At 43.7% G+C, this 23746-nt stretch overlaps 1 protein-coding gene across 2 annotated transcripts in view; it reads right to left on the reverse strand.

Annotated features, from left to right (window-relative positions):
• The window catches only part of HECW1 (HECT, C2 and WW domain containing E3 ubiquitin protein ligase 1), a 443378-nt gene extending 423329 nt beyond the window's left edge, over positions 1–20049 (reverse strand). The window contains exon 1 of one of the 2 annotated variants that reach the window (XM_043873248.1): positions 20014–20049. In XM_043873248.1, coding sequence (XP_043729183.1) covers positions 20014–20043 — 30 coding nt within the window. In that variant the 5' untranslated portion in view covers positions 20044–20049. Of the gene's footprint in view, positions 1–18594; positions 18640–20013 lie in introns of those variants that run through there. The other variant, XM_043873250.1, reaches the window with a different exon arrangement.
• Between the last annotated feature and the right edge of the window lie 3697 nt (positions 20050–23746).

The raw sequence follows: 23746 nt of genomic DNA on the forward strand, positions 1-23746 counted from the left end.
TCAGTTTTCATTTCCATCTCAAAGAAAGGCAATGCCAAGGAATGTTCAAACTACTGTACAATTGTGCTCATTTCACATACTAGCCAAGTAATGCTCAAAATCCTTCAAGCTAGGCTCCAACAGTATGTGAACCAAGAACTTCCAGATGTACAAGCTAGATTTAGAAAAGGCAGAGGAACCAGAGATCAAATTGCCAACATCTGTTGGATCACAGAAAAAGCAAGGAATTCCAAAAAAAAAAAACTACTTCTGCTTCATTGACTACACTAAAGCCTTTGACTGTGTAGATCACAACAAACTGTGGAAAACTCTTAAAGAGATGGGAATACCAGGCCACATTACCTGTCCCCTTTATGCAGGACAAAAAGCAACAGTTAGAACTGGACATGGAAAAATGGACTGGTTGAAAATTGGGAAAGGAGTATGTCAAGGCTGTATACTGTCACCCTGCTTATCTAACTTCTATGTGGAGTACATCATGTGAAATGCCAGGCTGAATGCCTCACAAGCTGGAATCAAGACTGCCAAGAGAAATATCAACAACCTCAGATATGCAGATGACAGCACCCTATTGCAGAAAGCAAAGAACTAAAGAGCCTCTTGATGAGGGTGAAAGAGGAGAGTGAAAAGGGGACTTAAAACTCAACATTCCAAAAACTAAGACAATGGCATATAGTCCCATCACTCCATGGCAAATAGATGGGGAAAAAGTGGAAATAGTGGCAGGTTTTATTTTCTTGGGGTCCAAAATCACTGCAGATGGTAACTGCAGCCATGAAATTAAAAGAAGCTTGCTCCTTGGAAGAAAAGCTATGACAAATCTAGGCAGCATATTAAAAAGCAGAGACACCACCTTGCCAACAAAGTTCCATATAGTCAAAACTATGGTTTTTCCAGTAGTCACGTACGGTTGTGAGAGTTAGACTATAAAGAATGCTGAGTGCCAAAAAATTGATGCTTTTTAATTGTGGTGATGGAGAAGACCTTTAAGAATCCTTTGGACAGCAATGAGATCCAACCAGTCAATCCTAAAGGAAATCAACCCTGAATGTTCACTGGAAGGACTGGCACTGAAGCTAAAGCTGCAATTCTTTGGCCACCTGATGGAAGAGCCAACTTATTGGAAAAGACCTTAATACTGGGAAAGATGAGGGCAGGAGAAGCGGGGACGACAGAGGACGAGATAGTTGGATAGCATCATTGACTCAGTGGATATGAGTTTGGGCCAGCTCCAGGAGATAGTGACGGATAGGGAAACGTGGCATGCTGCAATCCATGGAGTTGCAGAGTCAGACATGACTTAGCAACTGAACAACAACATGGGCTACAGATAATATTCGAAGCCATGTCCTTTGGGCTGTTTTGCAGATACTGAAATCTCCACCAGGTGGAAAAAGTTAACTGTATGCTTCCCACAGGCAAGTAGACCCAGACCTGCTGGAAGCAGAAGGCTGAAGATGCTGACTTCTAATTACCTCACCACCAACAAACCAGAATGTCCACAGGCTGACCATACACCACTCCTCCCCCAACTTTGTCTTTAAAAACTTATCCGTGAAAGCCTTGGGGAATCTGGGCCTTTTAAGCTCCAGCTATCTGTACTCTTTGCTTGCTACCCTGCAATAAACACTGCACGTTCCTTCACCACAGCCCAGCTGTCAGCTGACTGGCTTTACCGTGCACAGGCAAGCAGACCCAAGCTTGGTTCAGCAACATAAATAGTGCCATAGCCATGAGTTGAACGAATTAACTTATCAGATTGACCCTGAAAAACGGCCTGAAGCCCAAGGAGATTTTACAGATAAAGCTTGCTGAATTCTAGGTAATAATAATCCTGGCATCATATACAGTTTTCAAGGGAACTTAACAGTTTCCTGATTCACTTTCATAAATTTCAAATACATAGTATAATAAAGATGCAAACCAATCCCATTCATTCATCTATATTTAGTTATATATAGTTTACTATATATATATATATATACATATAATACAGTAAACATATTTATTACATGTATATATATATAAAACTGAGCATACAGAATCAGTGCAGAATTAAAAAAATAATCAACAATGTTTGAGTTTACTGCATTTGAAGATAACAAAGATAGTTTAATTACTAGGAAACCTATTAATGTAATTGATCATTTCATTAGGTTAAAGGAGAAAACATACTGGTTAATTCAGCAAATTCCCCCTTTAATTCAATGTTTATAACATAATTCTAAACTAGGAATAGAATAATACTAACTTTTTTAAAAAAAACTGGAATAAACAGCCTGTACTATCTAATAGTGGAAAATTAAATCCAATTTAATTAAGGACAAGGGCAAGATAAGACCTCCTTTTACCACTATTACTTCATATTGCTCTGGTTTTAGCCAATTTTATAAACAATTCCCACCCACAACCAGAGAGAAAGAAAGGAAAGAAGGGATGGAGGGAAGAAAGGGTAGAAACTTAAGACATGTAACCATTCAGTTTCTTGTGTTAGAAATAACATAAAAGCTCCCCCTGGCCAAAACTGGGTTAACTTGAACATCAAAAAGAATCACAACTGTAATTGATTATATCACACTGAGTCAATAAAAATCTATAAGGACACAGTTCAGTTCAGTTCAGTCGCTCAGTCATGTTCAACTCTTTGCAACCCCATGGACTGCAGCACGCCAGGCTTCCCTGTCCATCACCAACTCCCGGAGTTTACTCAAACTCATGTCCATTGAGTCGGTAATGCCATCCAACCATCTCATCCTCTGTCGTCCCCTTCTCCTCCTGCCTTCAATCTTTCCCAGCATCTGGGTCTTTCCCAATGAGTCAGTTCTTCGCATCAGGTGGCCAAAGTATTGGAATTTCAGCTTCACCATCAGTCCTTCCAATGAATATTCAGAACTGATTTGCTTTAGGATGGACTGGTTGGATCTCCTTGCAATCCAAGGGACTCTCAAGAGTCTTCTCCAACACCACAGTTTAAAAACATCAGTTCTTTGGTGGTTAGTTTTCTTTATAATCCAACTCTCACATCCACACATGACTACTGGAAAAACCATAGCTGTGACTAGATGGACCTTAGTTGGTAAAGTAACGCCTCTGCTTTTTATATGCTGTCTAGGTTAGTCATAGCTTTTCTTCCAAGGAGCAAGCATCTTTTAATTGTATTGCTTCAGTCACCATCTGCAGTGCTTTTGGAGGCCAAAAAAATAAAGTCTGTCACTGTTTCCATTGTTTCCCCATCTATTTGTCATGAAGTGATGGGACTGGATGCCATGATCTCAGTTTTCTGAATGTTGAGCTTTAAAAGCCAACTTTTTCACTCTCCTCTTTCACTTTCAAGAGGCTCTTTAGTTCTTATTCACTTTCTGCCATAAGGGTGGTGTTATCTGCATATCTGAGGTTATTGATATTTCTCCCAGGATTCTTGATTCCAGCTTGTGCTTCATCTAGCCTGGCATTTCACATGATGTACTCTGCATATAAGTTAAATAAGCAGGGTGACAATATAGGTGTCAAATTAGCCTTGACATACTCCTTCCCGATTTGGAACCAGTCTACTGTTCCATGTCCAGCTCTAACTAATGCTTCTTGACGATTAGGACACAGTGATTCCTCCCAAAAGAAGAGAGCAGAAAAACAGGGAAAGCTCTTTTCACAGAAGAATGGCAGCTGATAAACATGGAAGGAATTAGATCATTGGAAAGTCACGGATTTGCAGTTCCCAAGGATAACAGATTCTGAGACGGAAACAATGGATGATAAAACAATTAAGTGACAGGTTATTGGGAAATAGAAATTTGTCCCTGTTATTAATTGTGAAGACAAATTGTACCTGTAGATGGAGACACCACTTTAACAGGCAAGTCACATAAATAAAATTAAGACATAACAATCTCAAATATCTGTATCTTAATATCTATAATAATATATAAAGATTCATACAAATTGGAAAAAGAAGCACTAAAACCTTGCCTGGGAAAGAGGTATTGGCAAAATATAGGTGAAAAGAATTAACAGAAACAGCCTCGCTGCTCCTTTGTACCTTCACTGGAAATGGATAGGATTGCATCTACCTGAGTATCAAGAAGCCCAGCAACAGAGGCTTCATTAATCCGAGGTATTTTTCCCACGAGCATCCACCTTTCCCTGTACCTGCCGTTCCCAGCCTGCAGCTTCCGGTGCTTGGTCCCAAGCTTGCTAGAAGAAGTGGAAGGGCAAAGGGCAAGAGACTTGTGCCCACCCAGCCTGTCCTTTCTTATCCAGGGAACATCTTTCCCAGAAGTCATTCTCAGAGGAGTCACTTGGTCACAACTACCTACGAAGAGTCAGCCTCCAGGATCCCTCTTCCCGTGACAAAAGAACAAAAATAGACTGGATAAAGCATAATACTTGGTACTGAATATTTGGAGGCTGGCACCCTCACAGGCTGTTAGCATGTGTTGTTACAACTTTTCTGAACATTGACTCTTTGGGGTGTCTGAGGAACCTCAATGAATCTCTAGATTCATTAGTTCTGCTTTGGGGAATGAGTTCTATGGAAATATTGTGAAATGCAGTCAATGGTTTATGTATATTGATATTCATTAATGCAATATTTCTAATAGGCACCTCTCCCCAGAATAAAAACAAAAGAATAAAATTAACTTCAATGCCCAGGAATGGTTGGATGGTTGAAAATACAGGGTTGGTTGTCAGATAGCCTACCTGTATAAGTTGGCCAAGTCACAGAAACACTTCATGTCTCGTTTGTAAAATTAATATTTCCCACACAAGCACTTAAAAGTATTAAATAAATTTTTGTATTTAAAATATACCTCAAATACCACAATAAAGATTAATGCATAATATGGGGCTTCCCAGATGATTCAGTGGGTAAAGAATCTGCCTGCAATGCAGGAGACTCAGATTCGATCCCTGGGTCAGGAAGATCCCCTGAAGGAGGGCACGCCAACCCACTCCAGTATTCTTGTCTGGAGAATCCCATGGACAGAAGAGCCTCGTGGACTATAGTCCATAGAGTCACAAAGAGTTGGACACAACTGAAGTGACCAAGCATGCAGCCACGCAAACACATAATATAGGGATTATCCCATATTATAACTTCCCAGTCCAATGGTTGGGACTCTGTCCTTTCACTGCCAACATCCCAGGAATTGGGGAACTACAATCCTGCAAGCCGGACAGCCAAAAAAAATTGCATAATAGATATATACTTGGAGTATAACAGAGATTATTATATAGCTGATTAAAATAACATAGAAATAGAATATTAAAAGTAGTATGTCAAGAAAATGCATGTTGTTAAACAAGAAATTGTGTTTCTAGTGTGATTTTAATTTTATAATGTATATATGCATTAAAATTACACTACAAAGCCAATGGTTATTTCATCTGGTCATTGCAGATGGGTTGTTACTTTATCCTTTGCACATGTTTTTTTTTTTTTTCAGATTATCTATCTGGTATAATCATTTTCATATAGATCAGAGGTCAATAAACTTTCTTAAAGGGCCAGTTAGTAAATATTTTAGACTTTTCAGGTCTTACGGTCTTTGTCTCCACTACTTGGCTCTGCTGTAGAGAAAATAGCCATAGAGAACATGTAAATGATGGCTGTGACTGTGTTCTAATAAAAAACTGTACAAAAACTGGAGGCAAGTCAGCCCTAGTCTGTAGACTCTTGCTTTAGATAATGATACATACATGCTTTATTTAAAAGAAAACAAAAATTTTAAGTGGTATAGCCAAAAATTGAGAAAAGATGAATTTTCCTAGTAGTGGGTGGGGATGCAGAAGGTGAAGAAGGCTTGTGCAGTGTTTTATGGATAGGAGAGAACAGAGTCATTAGAGGGGAAGATAGAAAGGAATCCCTTGGTAGAAGAAGGAATCAAACTGATGGGGTTTTATTTGAAAAAGAGTGAGGGCAAACTATATACACATAACTTTCATCTCACTGGATTTGCCCTGAAAGCTTTTGACCCATTTCCCAGGGCATATTGAGGCAGTGGGAGGCTCCCAGGATGACTGCAAAGCCAGTTAGAGAACAACCTTGGAGCTTATCACCAAGGAGCCACGGAAACTGCCAGTACCCCAGGCCTCTACCCAGCAACCCAACACAGGGCTCAGTGACCTCCACTCAATGGCACCCTGGCACACTAGTACCTCATTCCTCTTAAATGATTCTGAGTTAACAGAAAATTTTTATTATTGAACCAAAACTCTCTGCCCACTAGTTTTTGTTCCAGACTTGGAACAAGTACCTCCTGCCACCTTTCAGATTTTAAGTATTTGAAGCCATGATCATGGTCCTTTCTTTCCATCTTAGTAATCCTCAAAGCACAGTTCTCCTAGATCAGAAGTTACAAGCTAGATATTTACAGTTTTGCCTGGTTGAGCCCACTGAGTATTATAAAATCATTAGATTGAATTAGTAAAAAGAAAAATCTTAAAATTATACAATTTCTCTTAAATATCTAGCATTTTGGTTTTCTTGGAAAAATCAGATGAACTAGCAACATTGGATCACCATCCCAGTGTCAACACTAGCTTGAAGCTGACTAACGACCACCACTGTAATCAAGCAGGATCCTTTGGGGTCTTCCCTCTTATTCTCTGCTTTAGCTCTTCTCTGAAGTACTATAGAATAGATAACTATCTGATGCACATTTCCTGAGTTGTTTTGCAGATGTGAAAACCCCCCACCAAATGGAAGCTTTAGGATGGACTGGTTGGGTCCCCCTGCAGTCCAAGGGACTCTCAAGAGTCTTCTCCAACACCACAATTCAAAAGCATCAATTCTTCGGCTCTCAGCTTTCTTTATAGTCCAACTCTCATATCCATACACGACTACTGGAAAAACCACAGCCTTGACTAGATGGACCCTTGTTGGCAAAGTAATGTCTCAGCTTTTTAATATGCTGTCTAGGTTGGTCATCACTTTTCTTCCAAGGAGCAAGCATCTTTTAATTGCATGGCTGGAGTCACCATCTGCAGTGATTTTGGAGCCCAAGGGAAATCAGTCCTGAAAGTACATTGGAAGGACTGATGTTGAAGCTGAAACTCCAATACTTTGGCCATCTGATGCGAAGAGCTGACTCATTTGAAAAGATCCTGATGCTGGGAAAGATTGAAGGCAGGAGGAGAAGGGGACGACAGAGGATGAGATGGTTGGATGACATCACTGACTCAATGGACATGAGTTTGAGTAAACTCCAGAGTTGGTGATGGACAGGGAGGCCTGGCGTGCTGCAGTCCATGGGGTTGCAAAGAGTCGGACACAACTGAGCGACTGAACTGAACTGAACTGAACTATCAATAGTGCATGACAATGAGCATATAGCCCCAGGCTTCCTGGAGCCTAAGAACTGATAATGCTAACCTCTCCCACACTACCCTGTTCCATCACCATCAGCCAATCACAGAACTGTGCACAAGCTGACCGCCTACCTTGTGATCCCCTTCCCACACCCGGCTTTTAAAAATGCCTTGCAGAAACACTTTGGGGAGCATGGGGCGTTTTAGGGCATGGCCCTGCAATAAACCTGTCTCTGCTGCAAACTCCACATTTCTGTTTGTTTGGCCTCACGGTGCACTGGGCACGAGAACTTGCCCTAGCAGCCTTAGTTCCTGGTACGGTCCCCTCACCTGCCTCCAACCCTGAAACCCACACCTGCCTGGACCCCAAAGATATCCACGTTTCCTGCCCTGCGCTAAACGAACTAACAAAGGAGCTGCAGAGCACTGAGCCATGAGCCCAGAGACAGCTTCCCACCCCAGGTTTAACAACTGTGATGCTGGGAGATGGTGGTTTTGTCACATGGAATATTAGGGGGTTAAATGGGACGTGGCTGAGGTTCTTTCCCCAGCCAGCATTCTATGAATCTATAAATGGCTTAGCTAATTTTCAAATCTCACTGAGCTCATTGCCTGAAAAATGCCTGAAGTCATGAGTTGAACCTGCTAATAGCACTTTGAAAAAAAAAAAATAGATTTGAAAAATAAAATATCTGGATCCCTCAAAAGCCATTTGCAAATTCATAAGATGAGCCAAATGTAAAAAACAAAGTCATTCACCCTCTTTTGCCTCTAAAATGAAATTTCAAAGGTGAGAAATTCTAACAATGAAGAAAAAATTCCTACCCCAAAGCTTAATGTTTCTATAAAAATAGCCCATCAATGACATTATTCAGTAGAGATAAATGAACCCTGGAGAAACAGAGGGGTCCTGATCACAGAACTACAGTGAAAGTGAGCCTGACACTTCTTCCACCCAATTCCTACCCTCCCCAATCGCTCCCATACCTAGAGATGCCAATGTGGGTTTTGTTGTCGTTGCTGTTCAGTTGCTAAGCTGAGTCTGACTTTGTCACCCCAAAGACTGTGGGCGGCTAGGCTCCTCTGTCCATGGGATTCTCCAGGCAAGAATACGGGAGCTTCCTTCTCCCAGGGATCTTCCCTACCCAGGGATTGAACCCAAGCTTCCTTCATTGGCAGGTGAATTCTTTACCCCTGAGCCACCTGGGATAGATTTATTTCTCTTGCCATAAATCCTTAACTTTATCTAGCTGAGAAGATTCATTCAATGCTTTCTCCAAGAAACTAAAAAATATGCTAGGTTAGCATGATCTATACCATTTAACCTGGAGCAAGACACAGATCCCTAGAAAGAAGGGTTTGGCCTTTGGTTTTCTTGCCTCCTCTCCCCTCTTGACCAGAATTCCACCCCATCTGAACAGTTATGGAATCACTATTTCACAGCATAAGGCAGGCAAGCAGGCTGGGGCCTGATGTCCAGGGTAGTCTGTGAATTTCAGACACTTTTTTTGCACCAAGCCAGGCCATTCACTTCACCTGCTCTTGGGAGCCTCTGTGTCCTGAGCAGGTGGCAAGTCTGATTTTTTTTTTTTAAAGTGCTTCTTGCTCTAGAAGATTCTCTGGATCAGTGGAAAAAAGATTTGTGGCAAAACTTCAAGTCACGAGGAGCATGTTCCTACAGCAGAGAGTTCTCGCGTAACAGACTTAGTGCCTTGACCCTAAGGTGCCTAAGATCTAGGATAGCAAAATTCGATTTTGATAAAATTAAGCTTAATTAAAGAATATCACAGTAAGTAAGTTCTGAGTCCGTGACAAGGGTGATGTCTGTTTAATGAACAGGAAGCAACACTGTAAATTTGAGGACCTCACTCTAAGAATGTGGCTATGTATCTATTCACCATAGTAACAGTCACCAACCAACTGTAGGGTATGTAATAGATTCTCCATTAACAGTGTGAAAAATAAAATTATCACTCTTAAAGGGCACAACTTTTTCATTTTTCTCTCAAACTAGATGTTTTTCCACTGCAGGGACTTAACTCTGCTTTGTCTTTTGCACATTTTCATCTTAAGCTGTAAGCAGATTTTTGTCTGGATGGAGAAAGCTCACATGACATAAAGACTTGTCATAAAATAAAAACTCAAGAAATGTCTTCTGAGGGAATAAGTAATTGAAAATTACTTGAAAACAGTTAACAAGGATTTTAAAATATATATGCATATATTTCTATATCTTAAATATATTTCTGTGTATTTGCATATAGAAATGTGCATATACATACATACAATGCATTTTTAAATTTTGGTTTGTGGTCCAACAGTCCCCTGGTCAAATTTCTTGTTAGAAGCCTGAAAGCCTCCTTAATGCTCACTATGCATATTTTTTCCTCTATTCTAGGAAAAAGACGAAAATAACGATTTGTGATCTTTACCTATTTCTCTCAAGGATGTCACATCATGATGTGAATGCATGTTTCTAAGAAAAATAAATTTTACTCGCTTGCAACAAAAGGGTGGCAAATGCTCACAAAGTTCCTGTGGCAATACCTCACCAAAAATCATGCTTGGTTGCCATTGAAAGTTCAGTAAAAAAAAAAAAAAAAGAAAGTTCAGTAAAGATGGAAGCAGCATCGCCAATAAGACCCCTGTTTAAATTAGGAGTGGATAACTTCATTGCCAATTATTTCTCTCATTGGAGTGGTTCTGTGACAGAGAACCTCTCATTGTTTCAAGCAGACACCAGGTTTAAGCAAGATCCCCAAGAGTAGCCCACCAAGAAGTCCAGATTTGCTCAGGTATCCACATTTGCAAAATGAATGGACCACATAAGCAGAAAGAGAACCCAGTGTAGGAACATATACATGTTGTCTCCTGAGCAGTTACTGTGTTCTGTTACTGAGCACTGTTCTTGGCACCTAGGAGAATCAGCGAACAAAGCAGATAGAAATTCCTCTCCTGTGAAGTTCATCTCTCCCATCTTTCTATCAATACTTACTGTTATGATACACAGTTCATGGATGCACACATTGTACATAATGCCGCTCTAGAAGCAATAAAATACAGACTGGGCTTCCCTGATGGCTCAGTGGTGAAGAATCTGCTGCCAATGTAGGAGGTACCTGGTTTGATTCCTGATCTGGGAGGATCCCACATGCCTTGGAGCAGCTAAACAACTACCGAGCCTGCGCTCTGGATCCCGGGAGTCACAACTACAAGACTACTTGCCACAACTACTGAAGTCTGAGTGCCCTAGAGCCTATGCCTCCCAACAAGAAAAACTACTGCAATGAGAACCCTGCTCACTGCAACTAGAGAAAAGTCCTTGAAGCAAGGAAGACCCAGCACAGCCAGAAATAAATAAATAAAATTATAAAAATAAATAAAATACAGACCTACTCACATCATTCATTTAACACTCAGTATGGCACCTCCAGTGGCCAATACTGGAAAAAATGTCAAAATAAGGATACAAAAATAAGGGTGACACAGTCCTTAACCTTGAAGGGTCATCTTTTAGCGGGGAGGCTGAAAGGTAGGAGCATTAGTAACACACATACGATGATGCTCATTACACAGAAGCTCAGTGGGGGAGAGTCATATCTATCGGGAAATGGAGTGATGGCTTCTGTTACAAGCTGAGATTTAGGATAGATCTTAAAAATGGGCAGATTTATAGAAGGGTAGAGAATCTAAGAGTAGAAAAAGTATGTATGGAAAAAGTACATAATTATAGGAAAGCACAGAGCATGTTTGGAGAAATGGGGGAAAAAATGGGGGACAGACATTCGTCTGTCCTGAGGTCAGGGGGTATATATCAGGCATAGAGCAGGCCACAGCCCATAGACCAATGAGGCCAGCCTGGGTAGCTGGCTCTTTGTTGCATAGAATTTGGCAGTTCACAGGATGTTGAACACAGGAGTGACAGGCTCACACTGAAGATGACAAAGTCATGTGGCCCAGAGAAGACAGAGACAGGAGGGCAGAGAGCAGTTTTATAAAGTCCTGGCAACAACAGAACAATGCAGAAGGGACCTTATGAACAACACAGATTCAACAATAACTAAGTGACCTGCAGCTGCTTGTTCTGGACGCTGAGGAGGAAGCAAAGACAAGTTGGAGCTCGGTCAGAGAGTGCCAGCCAGGATAAATGACACAGAGACCCCATACCAACCAAATGCCCAGCAACCCCCACCTTGAAGAGTGGGGAAAACAGTTAGGGAAAAGAAAAGGAGTGTTCTCAGAGGATCCAGACACCTAAAAATACCATCCAAACTCCAACCCAGCAGATCATAAAGAGATTTGCATCCTATAAAGAGAGTCCACTATGTTCTAGGCATGGTTCCAGACACTGGCAAAGAGATGGGTCCTTGATCTAAGTTCGTAAGTTAGAAGGGAAGATGGACAGTAGACACATAAGTTAAAAAAACATGTACAACAAAGCAGGTGGTCCTAAGGGGTGTAAGAATAGAGGGCAAGTTGATGGAAGAGAGCACAGTGTAAACAGATGGTCAGGGAAAGCCTTTTGGAAAGTTTGCTGTTTCGTTAACACAGGGGGCAAGCTCAGGGAACTGGCAGACATCTCCCAGGTTGAAGGAACAGCATGAGAGATGAGAATGTATCCCACGCATTCTAGGAAGAACGAGGAGATTGGGGACTGGGACCCGGTGTGCAGGACAAGGAGAGAGTGAGGCAGGAGCTGGAGGTCCAGTTATGTAGCACCATGGAGGCCAAGAGGTAAAAGTGAATGTCACTCAGTCGTGTCTGACTCTGCAACCCCATGGACTATACATACAGTCCATGGAATTCTCAAGCCCAGAATACTGGAGTGGGTAGCCTTTCCCTCCTCTGGGGGATCTTCCCAACCCAGGGATTGAACCCAGGTCTCCCGCATTGCAGGTGGATTCTTTACCAGCTGAGCCACAAGGGAAGCCCAAGAATACTGGAGTGGGTAGCCTATCCTCCTCCAGCAGATATTCCTGACCCAGGAATTGAACCTGTGTCTCCTGCATTGCAGTCAGATTCTTTACCAATGGAGCTATCAGGGAAGCTAAGAAAGGGGTCTGAATTTCATTGCAAGCAGAGTGGAACCATTGAGGGATTGTAGGCAAAGAAATACAGTAAGTCCCCTACATACAATTGAGATCCACTCCAAGAGTGCATCTGTAAGTCCAACAAGTTTAGCCTGGGCACTCAATTAACACAACTGGCTATATGGGACATCACTGCTGCACGTCCATCACTGCTGCTTTTATGCTTGGTGCCGGACATCCTGAGCTTGAAATAAAGATACAGTACTCTATAAGGTACTGTACAGCGAAGTACACAAAAGCACAACCGTTGTAGAGGACGCATGCATGTGACAGTGTGTGCCCGACACGTCAACTAACTTATGTAACTGAACATGGGAAAACATGTTTCTCATATTTGAAGGTATGCAACTTGAAGGTTCACGTGCAGGGGACTTACTGAAACAGGATTTGTGATTGCTGTGTGTTGTGCTTATGCTACATGCCAGCACCTAAAACAATGCCTGACACCTAGCAGATATTTCGTCAGTATCATTTGGACTGCTGTAAAAGAAGAGATTTGGACAAGAAATGCAGGAAACTGGTTAGTGGTCAAGTGCAAAAAGGCAAGTGATCATGGTAGATTAGATAGGAGTGGTGGTGCTGGATGAGGCACGTGAAGCAAAGGAAGAGTGACTTGCTGAAAGCTAGACTGGAGTCAGAGAGAGAGAGAGAAATCGGGGACTCAAAGGCATCTGGCCTGAGCAACTGGAAAGACAGTTGTCTCTTACAGAGATCACTCCCAGGGCGGGGAGGTTGTAAGCAGGTTTGGGGCGTGAAAATCCAGAGTTGTGTTTTACTTTAACTTTAGTGTGGCATTCAAGGGGTGGTGCTGCTGGTGGCATATGTAAGTCTGGCATTCTGGGAATGAGTCAGGACTGGGGAAATAAACTTGAGATCATCAGCAAGAAGGCAGTATTGAGACTGAAGGAAGGAATACATAGGTAAGAACAGACCTGACAGCCAGGACCTTCCTGGAGAATTCCATCATGTAGGGGTCAAAAATCAGTACATCAGCAGGGATAAAAGCTCAGGGGCCATCAAGAGAGCCTAAGAAAGCAGACCCGAGGAGACAGTAAAGAAAAAAAAAAAAAAAAAAAACTACCAGGAGAATCCAGCATCCTAGAAGCCAGGGGCGTGAGAAAGAGGGAATGGCCCTGAGTGTGAGATGTTGTTGGGAGACCAGAACACTGGGATGGAGAACTGACCACATAGGAGTACAGGGCAAAGAGCACCGGTGATCATCATGGGAAGAGTAGAAGGAAGGGGACAGAGCCTGGATGGGATGCTGTCGAGAGAGGCCAAGAGAGAGTTGAGGCCAGGGCACCAGAGAGCCTCAAAGGAACTGACAGTGCTCTGGTCTCATGCTGCATGGCAGGTATTTGTTTTTGATTCATAATCTACATATGTGCTAAACGTGTCATCTGTCTGAATCAAATATTACAAATTAAAATATGTCTTTACAGGCTAAGAAAGAGAGAGTGAAGAAACCCAGTGTAGAAAACTTTTTCAAGCTGTGTTATAGAAGAGGAAAGAGACCATCCATGGTGGGGAGAATGGAGTCAGGAAGGATCTGTAAAATGTGATATGGCAACAGCGCACTTGTGTGCCAACTGCGTCTGTAACCATCGTCCCCTCTACCTGCAGGTGCTGTGTCTGGCTGTGGACAGAGGCGGCACCGAGGGGTGGGGTAAGGGGAGAAAATGCCAGCAAAAGCCTCAACTTTTTTTTTCTCAACTTTGAAAAACTCACTTCCACAAAAATGTGATTGGAATAGAAGGGGAAATTTGTTTGTTAAGTAGTTTTAAGTTCTAATGGCAAAGGGGGATTTCCCTGGTGGTCCAGTGGCTAAGACTCTGCGCTCCCAAAGCAAGGGGCCCAGGTTCAAACCCAGGTTGGAGAACTAGATCCCACAAGCAGCATCTGGGTCTGCGTGTCACAACTAAAGATCCCATGTGCCGCAATGAAAATCAAAGATCCCACGGCAACTAAGACCTGGCGCAGCCAAATAAATAAACATAAATATTTTAAAAAGTTTTGATGGCAAAGGGCATTAGGGATAACAGTAAGGAAAAAGAAAAGTCCTTTTAAGGATAAAAACCTATTGATTGTGTCCTGCAGTTTTTTGGCTGATCAGTGGATTACAGGAAGGAAGATGACAAATGGCTGGTGGGTACATTAGCTCTGGCCCTGACAGTAAGCAAGCCAGGTCTAATGTATCTCCCCATGGTTTTTCCCTTTAACCTGAATCTCTGAGTTCCAATATGTAGGACTGAGATTTCTGTTTCTGAAAATGCTGTGACTTAAACCCCCGAAAGCAAAAGCAGGAAATGTTTGTGCAAGTTAAATGGGTGTCAATTTAAGGACAAAGTGATTGAATTACAATCCCTGGCCGTGGATGTGAATTTTGGTCTTTTTTTTTTCTTTCACACTCATGATATTTCCCTGACATCTGTGCAATACAAATAGATCTAGAAAGTGTGAAAGGGAAAATCTGCTCTACTAAATATATAAAAGGGACCCCGCATGAAGTCTCCATGATAGCATTCGTCATCACAGGCCCAGATGGCATCCCTTCCCAGATCTCCCCACCTTCCCCCACCCCAAATATCAGTTTAAGTTCCATCCACTAATTTTGCCCCAAAATACTGCAGTGCAATGGATGCCTGGTAACACCAGGAGAGCCCATGTGTACCAGGAACTCTCATTTTTCAGTCCTCTGTGTGCATCAAACTTGGGGCCAATAAATCAGGAGAAGCATCCTATGAGCAGCACACATCACTTATTGCCATGGAATCCAGATGCTTTCTCCAGGGACCTGGGAGCTCAGTGGTCCCTGTGACATCTTGCCAATGAGTGATGACATTACTGTCATCCCACACTGGCTACTTATCATTTTCCCTACAGTTCTCAAGTCACAGAACATGACAGCCACTTACCAATACCCACACATCCAAACATTATGGGATGAGATACATATTGGTTTGGCCAAAAAGTTTGTTTCGGTTTTCCCATACCATCTTGCAGGAAAACCCAAACAAACTTTTTGGCCAAACCAATAAATTTCCTATCTAGGACTTGGTTTCTTCAAGTATTTAAGGAGGCTTTAAGACACAAATGTCAGTGGTCAGAAAGTCTGTGAGACATAAATGTGCACCATAAGCAAAATCAGCAGGTGAGCTGGTTTGCCTCTATCCATCTTTGCATCTTCACTTGAGAAGCAATGCTCATGAAAAAAGAAGAGGCTGAGACGAGGAGGAAAGTTATGAGGCTCTGACACCTGTATTTGGTGGGGGAGAGTGGGAGTGGGTGGGCAGTGCTACTACAGGCATGTTTTATGGATGTGACAGGAGGTCAGTGTAGTTGAAAAGAAGAGGCAAAAACAAACAAAAGAGCAAAATGAGAAGCAGACAGAAATGGAAAGGTACATTGTTATGAATCTTAGGAAATACTTTTGAGTGTAAGAGTTACTCAATGACCAAACTTAAAAATGCTTCATAGTAGCTCTTGGAACCTTTGACCATTAAACCCTAAAACTCTAAATATCTGACCCACTGCCCTCCTCACTGAGATCAGAAACTGCCACAAACTTTTCCCTTCAATATAATAAATTCAGTTTTACAAATAAGAAAGAATTACTGTATTTATAGAGAACAGTGTTAACAGAGGACTTAAAGGGATTATTAGATAACCCAGAGACTGACCCACATGGCCCTAAGTATTTCTACTCTCTGTATTGTGAAGTTAAATTCTCATTAATAATTTTCACCCTTCAACTGGTAAAATCGCATAAACCAAGAAAAACAATCACAGAATCATGCCGTTAATCCTTTGGGATTACTTGCTTCAACTCCCTCCTTTTAAGGAAGATGAAACTTAACCTCAGAGAGGAAAAATGATTTGATAAACACCCCCCTGAACATTTCACACCGTGTTCTCTAAAAGTCCATGAACAGCAAACATACCCAGGACAGGACTATAGAAATGGTACGTGGGCACTGAAATTCTGGATTTCCTAACCATAAACTGTGCTGTTTTCCAGGACGGACAGGAAGGAAATGATGGGAGAGAAGCAGGGGTCTCTCTGTTGGGAGATCCCATCAGGGTGGGAGGGGCAGGAAAGAGGGTTATCTGTGGGCTAACTGCTGGCTTGTTTCAGAAGCTCAGCTGATGGTGGTTAAAACTGATTTGAACAATGGGTCTGGTCAGTGGTTTTCCCTGGATGAGTCTGTCATCCTACAAGCTCTGGGTGGTGAGACCAAGAAGTGGAGAGAAGGAGGGCTGAGGCTGCTCCCCTTTCTAAGTGCAGGTAAGGGCACACAGAGTGCTTCTATTGGACATGTTTGCTTCTAAGGCCACAGCTAGGACAGGGCAGTGATCACCTCGATTTTGTCAACATGGACAATCCAGGTCATCCAAGTGAAAAATAAAGAACCCAAACCTGCAGGATCTGAACTTGCAGTCTACATGGGTGGGGCTGGAGCCTCTCTCTGCCTGGATTTGAGTCCCAGCTCACTGGTTCCCTTTAGCGTCTTACATAATCTCTCTGATTTGCCTATCTGACTCACGAAGGGAAGGATTCCCACCTACCTCCTGCCTAAACAAGTAGAGGGTTTTTTTTTCTGACCTGAGGTCCACAGTCAATATTCCTGAGAACACACCATGTTCAGGGCAAAGTTTGAGGTGTTAGAGAGATGAGACAAAAGAAGCTAACAATGCCCTTGTCCTCAAGGAGCTCTCACCAGGAGTGAGACCAGGGGACTGCGCCCATTCACAGCTCATGTAACTGCAATATGATAAGTGCTGCCTTAGCGGCATGGACAAAAAGGCTGTGGGAAAACAAGACAGGCAGTGATTCATTATGCTTGGCAGGTATTGTTATTCCAGGATGTTATTTTGATTGTAACTTTAAAAAAAAAAAGCACACTACTGGGGAAAATTGTGTGGATCAGCATAAATCGATAAACAAATATCCCAACTATCCCTAAACTGTAAAAATTACTATAAGAACTTGAAAACACTTTGCTTGCCTGTTTAGAATAATTGTTGCCTTATTTTTATAACAGGCAACAGTCCTAGCAAGTTTTATGAGCAATACCAAATACGATCGGAGAAAGTGGCAGGCTACTAACAACTGCTACCTAGAATTAAACAGTTATCCTGAGTCTTTCATTAAGAGCAAACAAACAAAATCAATCATTGGAAATCAGCTACAAAAGAGAGGGCGGGAATTGCTAATTAAGCCACAACAAGGAGAAAAATCTGTTATCCAGTTAATCCAACATTCTTCTCTATCCCCCACCCCTATTAAATCTCTTGATATAGTGGAAAGAAAATGACCTGTTTGAGTTGTTGGCTAATTTCTTTTATGGGAAATATGCAGATGCTGGGGTTAAAAACAATATAGGTGTAAAAATAAACCATAAATTCTATCATCAATCTCTGGTTTGTGCATATGGTTTGGGGCTATAATTAGCCTTGCTAAATTTAGTAACTTTTCTTACTTCTCCACCATTATCACACAACACTGGAACTGGATAGGACAGAAATCAGCTAGTCCAACTTACACTACAGGTAAGGAAGGAGATGCCTGAGACTTGCCTTCCCGTTGTCACATCTGGCCTTTTAGCATTTCCCATAATAGCAGTAATACTGAAGCAAGTACCATAGAAGGTAAATCTTAAAGCAGTCTTTGAAAACACCCCTCTTTCAAAGCCAGAAGTGTGAGAGGAACCAGGTGATGCTACGTACACACATCGCAGCAGCTGCAGTCCCTGAACACTGATGCGGTGATAGGCTGTTTCAGCTCAGAATGTGGTCTCCTTATCCAGTCAATAACGTCACAATCTGAACAAACTTAGGCAATTCGCCTTTATGCAATAACTACCCCAGACAAAAACAACAGTCATTCCACAGAGCTGCCAACTTGTACTAGCCTGGGATCCCAGAATTAAGTCAGAACACAGTTTATTAAGCATAACACTCTGAAGTCCAATATGCCTGAAGGTAGGTCTAGGAATTAAAACAGTGCTATATTATCCCAATGGCACACTCCGGCAGAGGTAGCAAGCAGAGGAAGGGGGCAACAGGGAATTCTACACATTCTATTTCTCTACCAAACAGGCACACACACCATACCAGGGTAGACATGTGGGCTCTAATCCCTTCTTAGTGGAAAACACACATTTTCAAAATGAATCCCCGATCTAGAACGAATTACCGTAATAGCCACAGCCGGAGCGAGTCCGCTGAGGAGAAACGCAGATCTGGCCACCTGCTTTGAGACGCCTTGGACCACGACACTGCCAGGGTCTTTAAAGGCTGGCCTTTTCGGGTAGGGCATCTGCCCTCCTAAATCGCCTCAAGATTCCAGGAAAAGAGAGAAGATGCCTCTCTTAGTCTTTGAACTATGCTGCTCTTCCTGTATCCATTTCTGCTGAACACAGTCTTATCTTTTCAAAGAGAAAAAAAGATAAAAACAAGAGGAGAATTGCACCACTGCAGATCCCAAGAGAAGTAAGCACAAAACTACAGCAACGTCAAATAATGTCTTCAGCAACTAGGAAAATCCCCACATGCTGTCTGGTGTCAGCCCAATGCAGACTGGGGCGCGCTGTGCCCGGAATCACAGGAAGCCGGGCAGCTCTGCAGCCTGTGTCCCTGCCAGCTCCCCCCACGCGCTGAAATTCGCCAGGAAGAACTTATGATGCCCAGCTTCTGTATGCAAGACAGGCAGGCAGACCACGCACCCAACACACCGCGACTCGGCCGAGGGGCCGCGACATCAAAGAGGCAGGGCCATCAGAAGGCACGGGAGGAACGGGGGTTTGAGCCCTCGGATTTTGCTGCATTGTCACGAACCAGGAATGTAGGGGTAGGAGCAACTGCACCTCCAGCCAGAAATGGACCGGACGCGTTTTTCCCCGGCGGCGCCCTCCCCTCCCGTGCGCAGGTCGCAATACGGTAGGCGACATGACGGGCTGCTCCCGCTAAAACTCGGGTGGCAGGCCCGGCAAAGCAGCCTGGGACAGGGAGTCGCTGAAGCAGCACCCACATCGCGCATCCTCCCCGCCTGCCACCACCCAGGGGAGCAAGGGCCGCACCTGCCACGCTCCCCCTGAGCGAGCACGAGCAAGCGCTTGCGGGGCTGCGGGCGCTCGCTGGCTAACCCTGGGCATTGCTTGGGACACAATTGTCTAAAGGGGAGCCCGAGGCAAACCCAAATCCAGAGCTCTAGTTCACAAGGGGTGGGTGTGGGCTGGTAACGGGGATTACGTAGGTCTCTCCGCCCCCTCCCCTGATACCTCCTCACCACTGGGAGGGCGCCAGGGGCCGGGGGAGGCGCCACGAACCCGCCTGGGGGCTTCTTTGTTTCTCTCTGTGCCCGGCAGGAGGGCCCGGTGTGCCAGTTGTACCCAAACCGGGGTCGCCACCCGGGGATGCCTGCCCGGCCCGGGTGGCGCCGCGCCCCAGGCTGACAATTGAACCTCGCGGGAGAAGCAAGAGGGTGGGGAGGAGGGTGGATCCCGGACCCTGGGGAGGGAGGGCGCTGACGGGGCCTCCGGAGCGACGGGGAAGCCACCCAGAGGAGGGCGGGGGAAGGGGCGGTAGGCAGAGTCCCCGCCCGGAGCCCGCTTACCTTGGCAGCTCCGGCCTGGGCACAGATCATGCTCCCATCCGCGCGCAGGTTAGAGACGGGGGGCGCACGTGCCCTGCATGGTGCGCCGGCCGCCGGGGACCTGCCGGGGGGGTGACCGCGGCACCCACCCGCTCTCGTAACGCTCCGGGTGCCGGGGGAGAGCGGCGGCCACGGCCGCGGCGGACGGGCGCGTGCGATTTGATGAGTGTGTGCGCTAGGAGAGGGCCCGCTGGGTCAGAGACGCACTGTATTCCTGCTCCAACAACCGCGCCTCATGCGCGGTAACGCAGCGCACTTCATCGCTTTATCCTCCCGCCCGCATCCCCTCCCTCCCTGCCTGCTCCTCTGTGGGTACCAGACTCCGTAACCAACCACAAGCCGGGCTTGCTCTCATTAACGCTGCCCCGCCCTGCAGCCTCCGCGCACCCCTCTCCCCCGCCCCTGCCGTAAATATATATTGATTCTTGTTACCGCCGGCCCCATCCTTCCACCACTCGGCACGCGCACTGGGCATATCCAGCCCCAACACCAGCCCTTTTGTGTGTGTGCAAACAGTGCGTTCAGAAAGGTGCCCCAGCGGGTACCCTATGACAGGTGTTCTTGGCCTCGTTCTTACACACTTTCCTGTTGTGTATCATTGTGAGCACTCACACCTCTCTGGGCACCTTCTTGTATCTGCACCCTAAACACACAAAACAAATATGGTAATTACAAATGCAAAGGATGAAAATAGCCCTCTTCCCGGGAAAATCTATTGTTGGGCAAGACTAGCTTTCAAACTGGGTTTTACATCGAACTGCACGCAGTCAGAATGCTGAACTAGAAGGACATAATCTCCAGACTCTGACTTTCTGAACCAACTGCATTCTTCACAAAGCTTTTTTATCTCTCCCATTCCCAGCCCAGCATCGTTTATATTAGATGTTGTTCACATCCTGAGAAGTTATCTTCTTTCTTTTCTTCCTGTAAACTGAATGCAATCTTCCCTAAACTAAACAAAAGGCAGGCCCTGACTCCAGACTCCTGACTGAACACCAGAGGACAGAGTTCCAAGTCCCAGACTGTGTGATGGGCTGCTTCTCACTGACTAAACTCTTGGTTTTGAGTTCTCTCTCACAGCCAGAACTTTCCAGAATTGGAAGCCTTGGAAGATAATGAAGGCATCTTCACCAGCTGTCCCCCCTTCTCCAAGGAGACATGCACATTGTTATCAGGACTTGACTTTCCTCATTCCCCTGGGGATGTGGGTGCCTCCCCCTTCCCTGACAGACAGCCCCTCTCTTTGCCTGTTGCCCTTAGATCTCCCAATCAGATGAGATAAAAGCTGATCACTTTTCAAATCTCAGCTGAGATCCATGCAGAAAGCTGGGCACACCTTTCCCCAAAAGACTTTTACAGTTCAATTATTACCAACTCCTAGGTGAAGAAAACCCTCCAAGAACAAACTAATGCAGGCTGCAGCAGTAAACAGCAATATCAACCAACTGTGTGATGTTTCCAACCAGGGGCTTACATAAAAGCTAGAACTCTGCACAAACCAGCACCCACGATTTCTAAATCAGCACAGGATCACCAAACCACAATAAAGGATAATCCCTTTAATTAATAAAACAGTCAATATTTCATAATAACCATAAAGCAAAAGTAACCTTTAAAAATTATATAATTTTTTTTTAAAGAAGAGAGAACCAATGACAAGATTTTGGAGAAAACCAGTAAACCATTCTTCTCAAATTAAAAAAAGGATAAAAATAAAAATAAAAAAAGGATAATTCTTTGCCTCCACTAATTGCCAGGATGTTCACCTCATTGTTTTCAGTGATGAAGCATCAACTTGGCTCAGAGATCCTTCTCTCTGTTCTCTCTGTCAAGGAGATAAATTGACAAGTCAACATCTCTCATAAAAGTTATTGATGCAACAATCCTGAGATGTGCTTTATTTTCCTCTGAAGAGTTTCTTTTCTTATACTGAAGGCAAAACTACACAAAGTTTCCCATTTTCACATGTTGAATAGATAAAGTCCTTGTCAAGCACCTTCTACATGCCAAGTGCAGTGGCAGCATACACACTCTTGTATTTTGTTCTGTTTATCTCTCATTTCACATGATCTCATTTATTTCTCATGGTCTGGGAATAGCATCATCTTACATTACAGAAGTGAAAAACAAGGCTACATAGGGCTCTATAATTTCCTTATCATCTCACTTCCCCAAGAAAACCTCAAATCTAAAGTAAACTGACATCAGCTACCCTCATCTTAAAGTGAGGCATATTTGGTAGAGAAACCTCAAGACCTGCCACAGATTTTAAAATCATCCATTTATTAGTCACATTTACCAAGCCTCTAATACATTCCAAAAACTGTTAAAATACAATAATAATGTCACAATCCCAATGTCCCCAACAATACTAATCTTACATAATGGCGTAAGATGATGTGGGTATTTGGAGAAGTATATACATACACTGTGTACTATCATGATGCTAGTGCAACCTTGTGTTTCCATCTTTTGTAACTCAGGGTCTGGCAGGATGCAGGGAGGGGCTGGCATGCCTGCCCATCTCAGGCTACATGCAGGGAAAGACAAGCAAACAGAGCAAATGGTGCCTACAATGCTGAGGAAGCTATGACTTGGGGTGACCAGGGGCTTCACCTTAGGGAACAGACCTACATCATGTCAGAAATAAAAACGTGGCAAAGGGCCGTATTGTTGGAGTTGTACTCATGCTCCCAAGTCTGACACAGTCTATCTCTGCAGGACTAACTCTAGCCAATGACATAAAATTAGCATTTGGAGACTCCTCTGGTCCAAAGGCTTAGGATAGTAATTCAGAAGGCAGGTTTCTGACTTGGTCAGCAGAGCAAGTTCCCAGAGAAAGCAGACCTCTTCTGATGAGGGGAAAAGGATTTTAATTTTCAAGGGTGAGTATACCTGCACATGACTGAAAAATGTCAGTGGCTGTCTTGACAGTTAAGAAAGTCTTGGGTTGATTTAGCACAGGGAGGTCAAGCAGAGGCTGAGATTACATGAAGGAACATAGAACTTTTCTCATGTAAATTTATTCACTCACTCAAACATTTTAAAAATATGCTAATTTCTGGAGATATTAAAGAAGATGGAATCCCTGACTTAATGGAGATCAGAGTTAAGAATATTAAAATCTCTAATTAAGCCAGTTGTTGTTCAGTTGCTAAGTCATGTCTGACTCTTTGCAACCCCATAGACTGTAGCGTGCCAGGCTTCCCTGTCCTTCACTATCTCCTGGAGTTTGTTCAAACTCATGTCCATTGAGTTGGTGATGCCATCCAACTATCTCATCCTCTGTTACCCCCTTCTCCTGACAATCTTTCGAGCCATCAGGGTCTTCACCAATGAGCTGGTTCTTCTAATGAGTCGGCTCTTCACATCAGGTGGCCAAAAGATTGTAGCTTCAGCATCAGTCCTTCCAATGAATATTCAGGATTGATTTCCTTTAGGATTGACTGGTTTGATCTCTTTGCTGTCCAAGGAATTCTCAAGAGTCTTCTTCAGCACCACAATTCAAAAGCATCTTCAGCATTCAGCTTTCTTTATGGTCCAACTCTCACATCTGCCATGACCACTGGAAAAACCATAGCTTTGACTATACAGACCTTTATGGGCAAAATGCTGTCTTTGCTTTTTAGTATGCTGTCTAGGTTGTCATAGATTTTCTTTCAAGGAGCAAGCGTCTTTTAATTTTGTGGCTGCA

Source organism: Cervus elaphus, chromosome 18 (assembly GCF_910594005.1).
Source record: "Cervus elaphus chromosome 18, mCerEla1.1, whole genome shotgun sequence".
Lineage (NCBI taxonomy): Eukaryota > Metazoa > Chordata > Mammalia > Artiodactyla > Cervidae > Cervus > Cervus elaphus.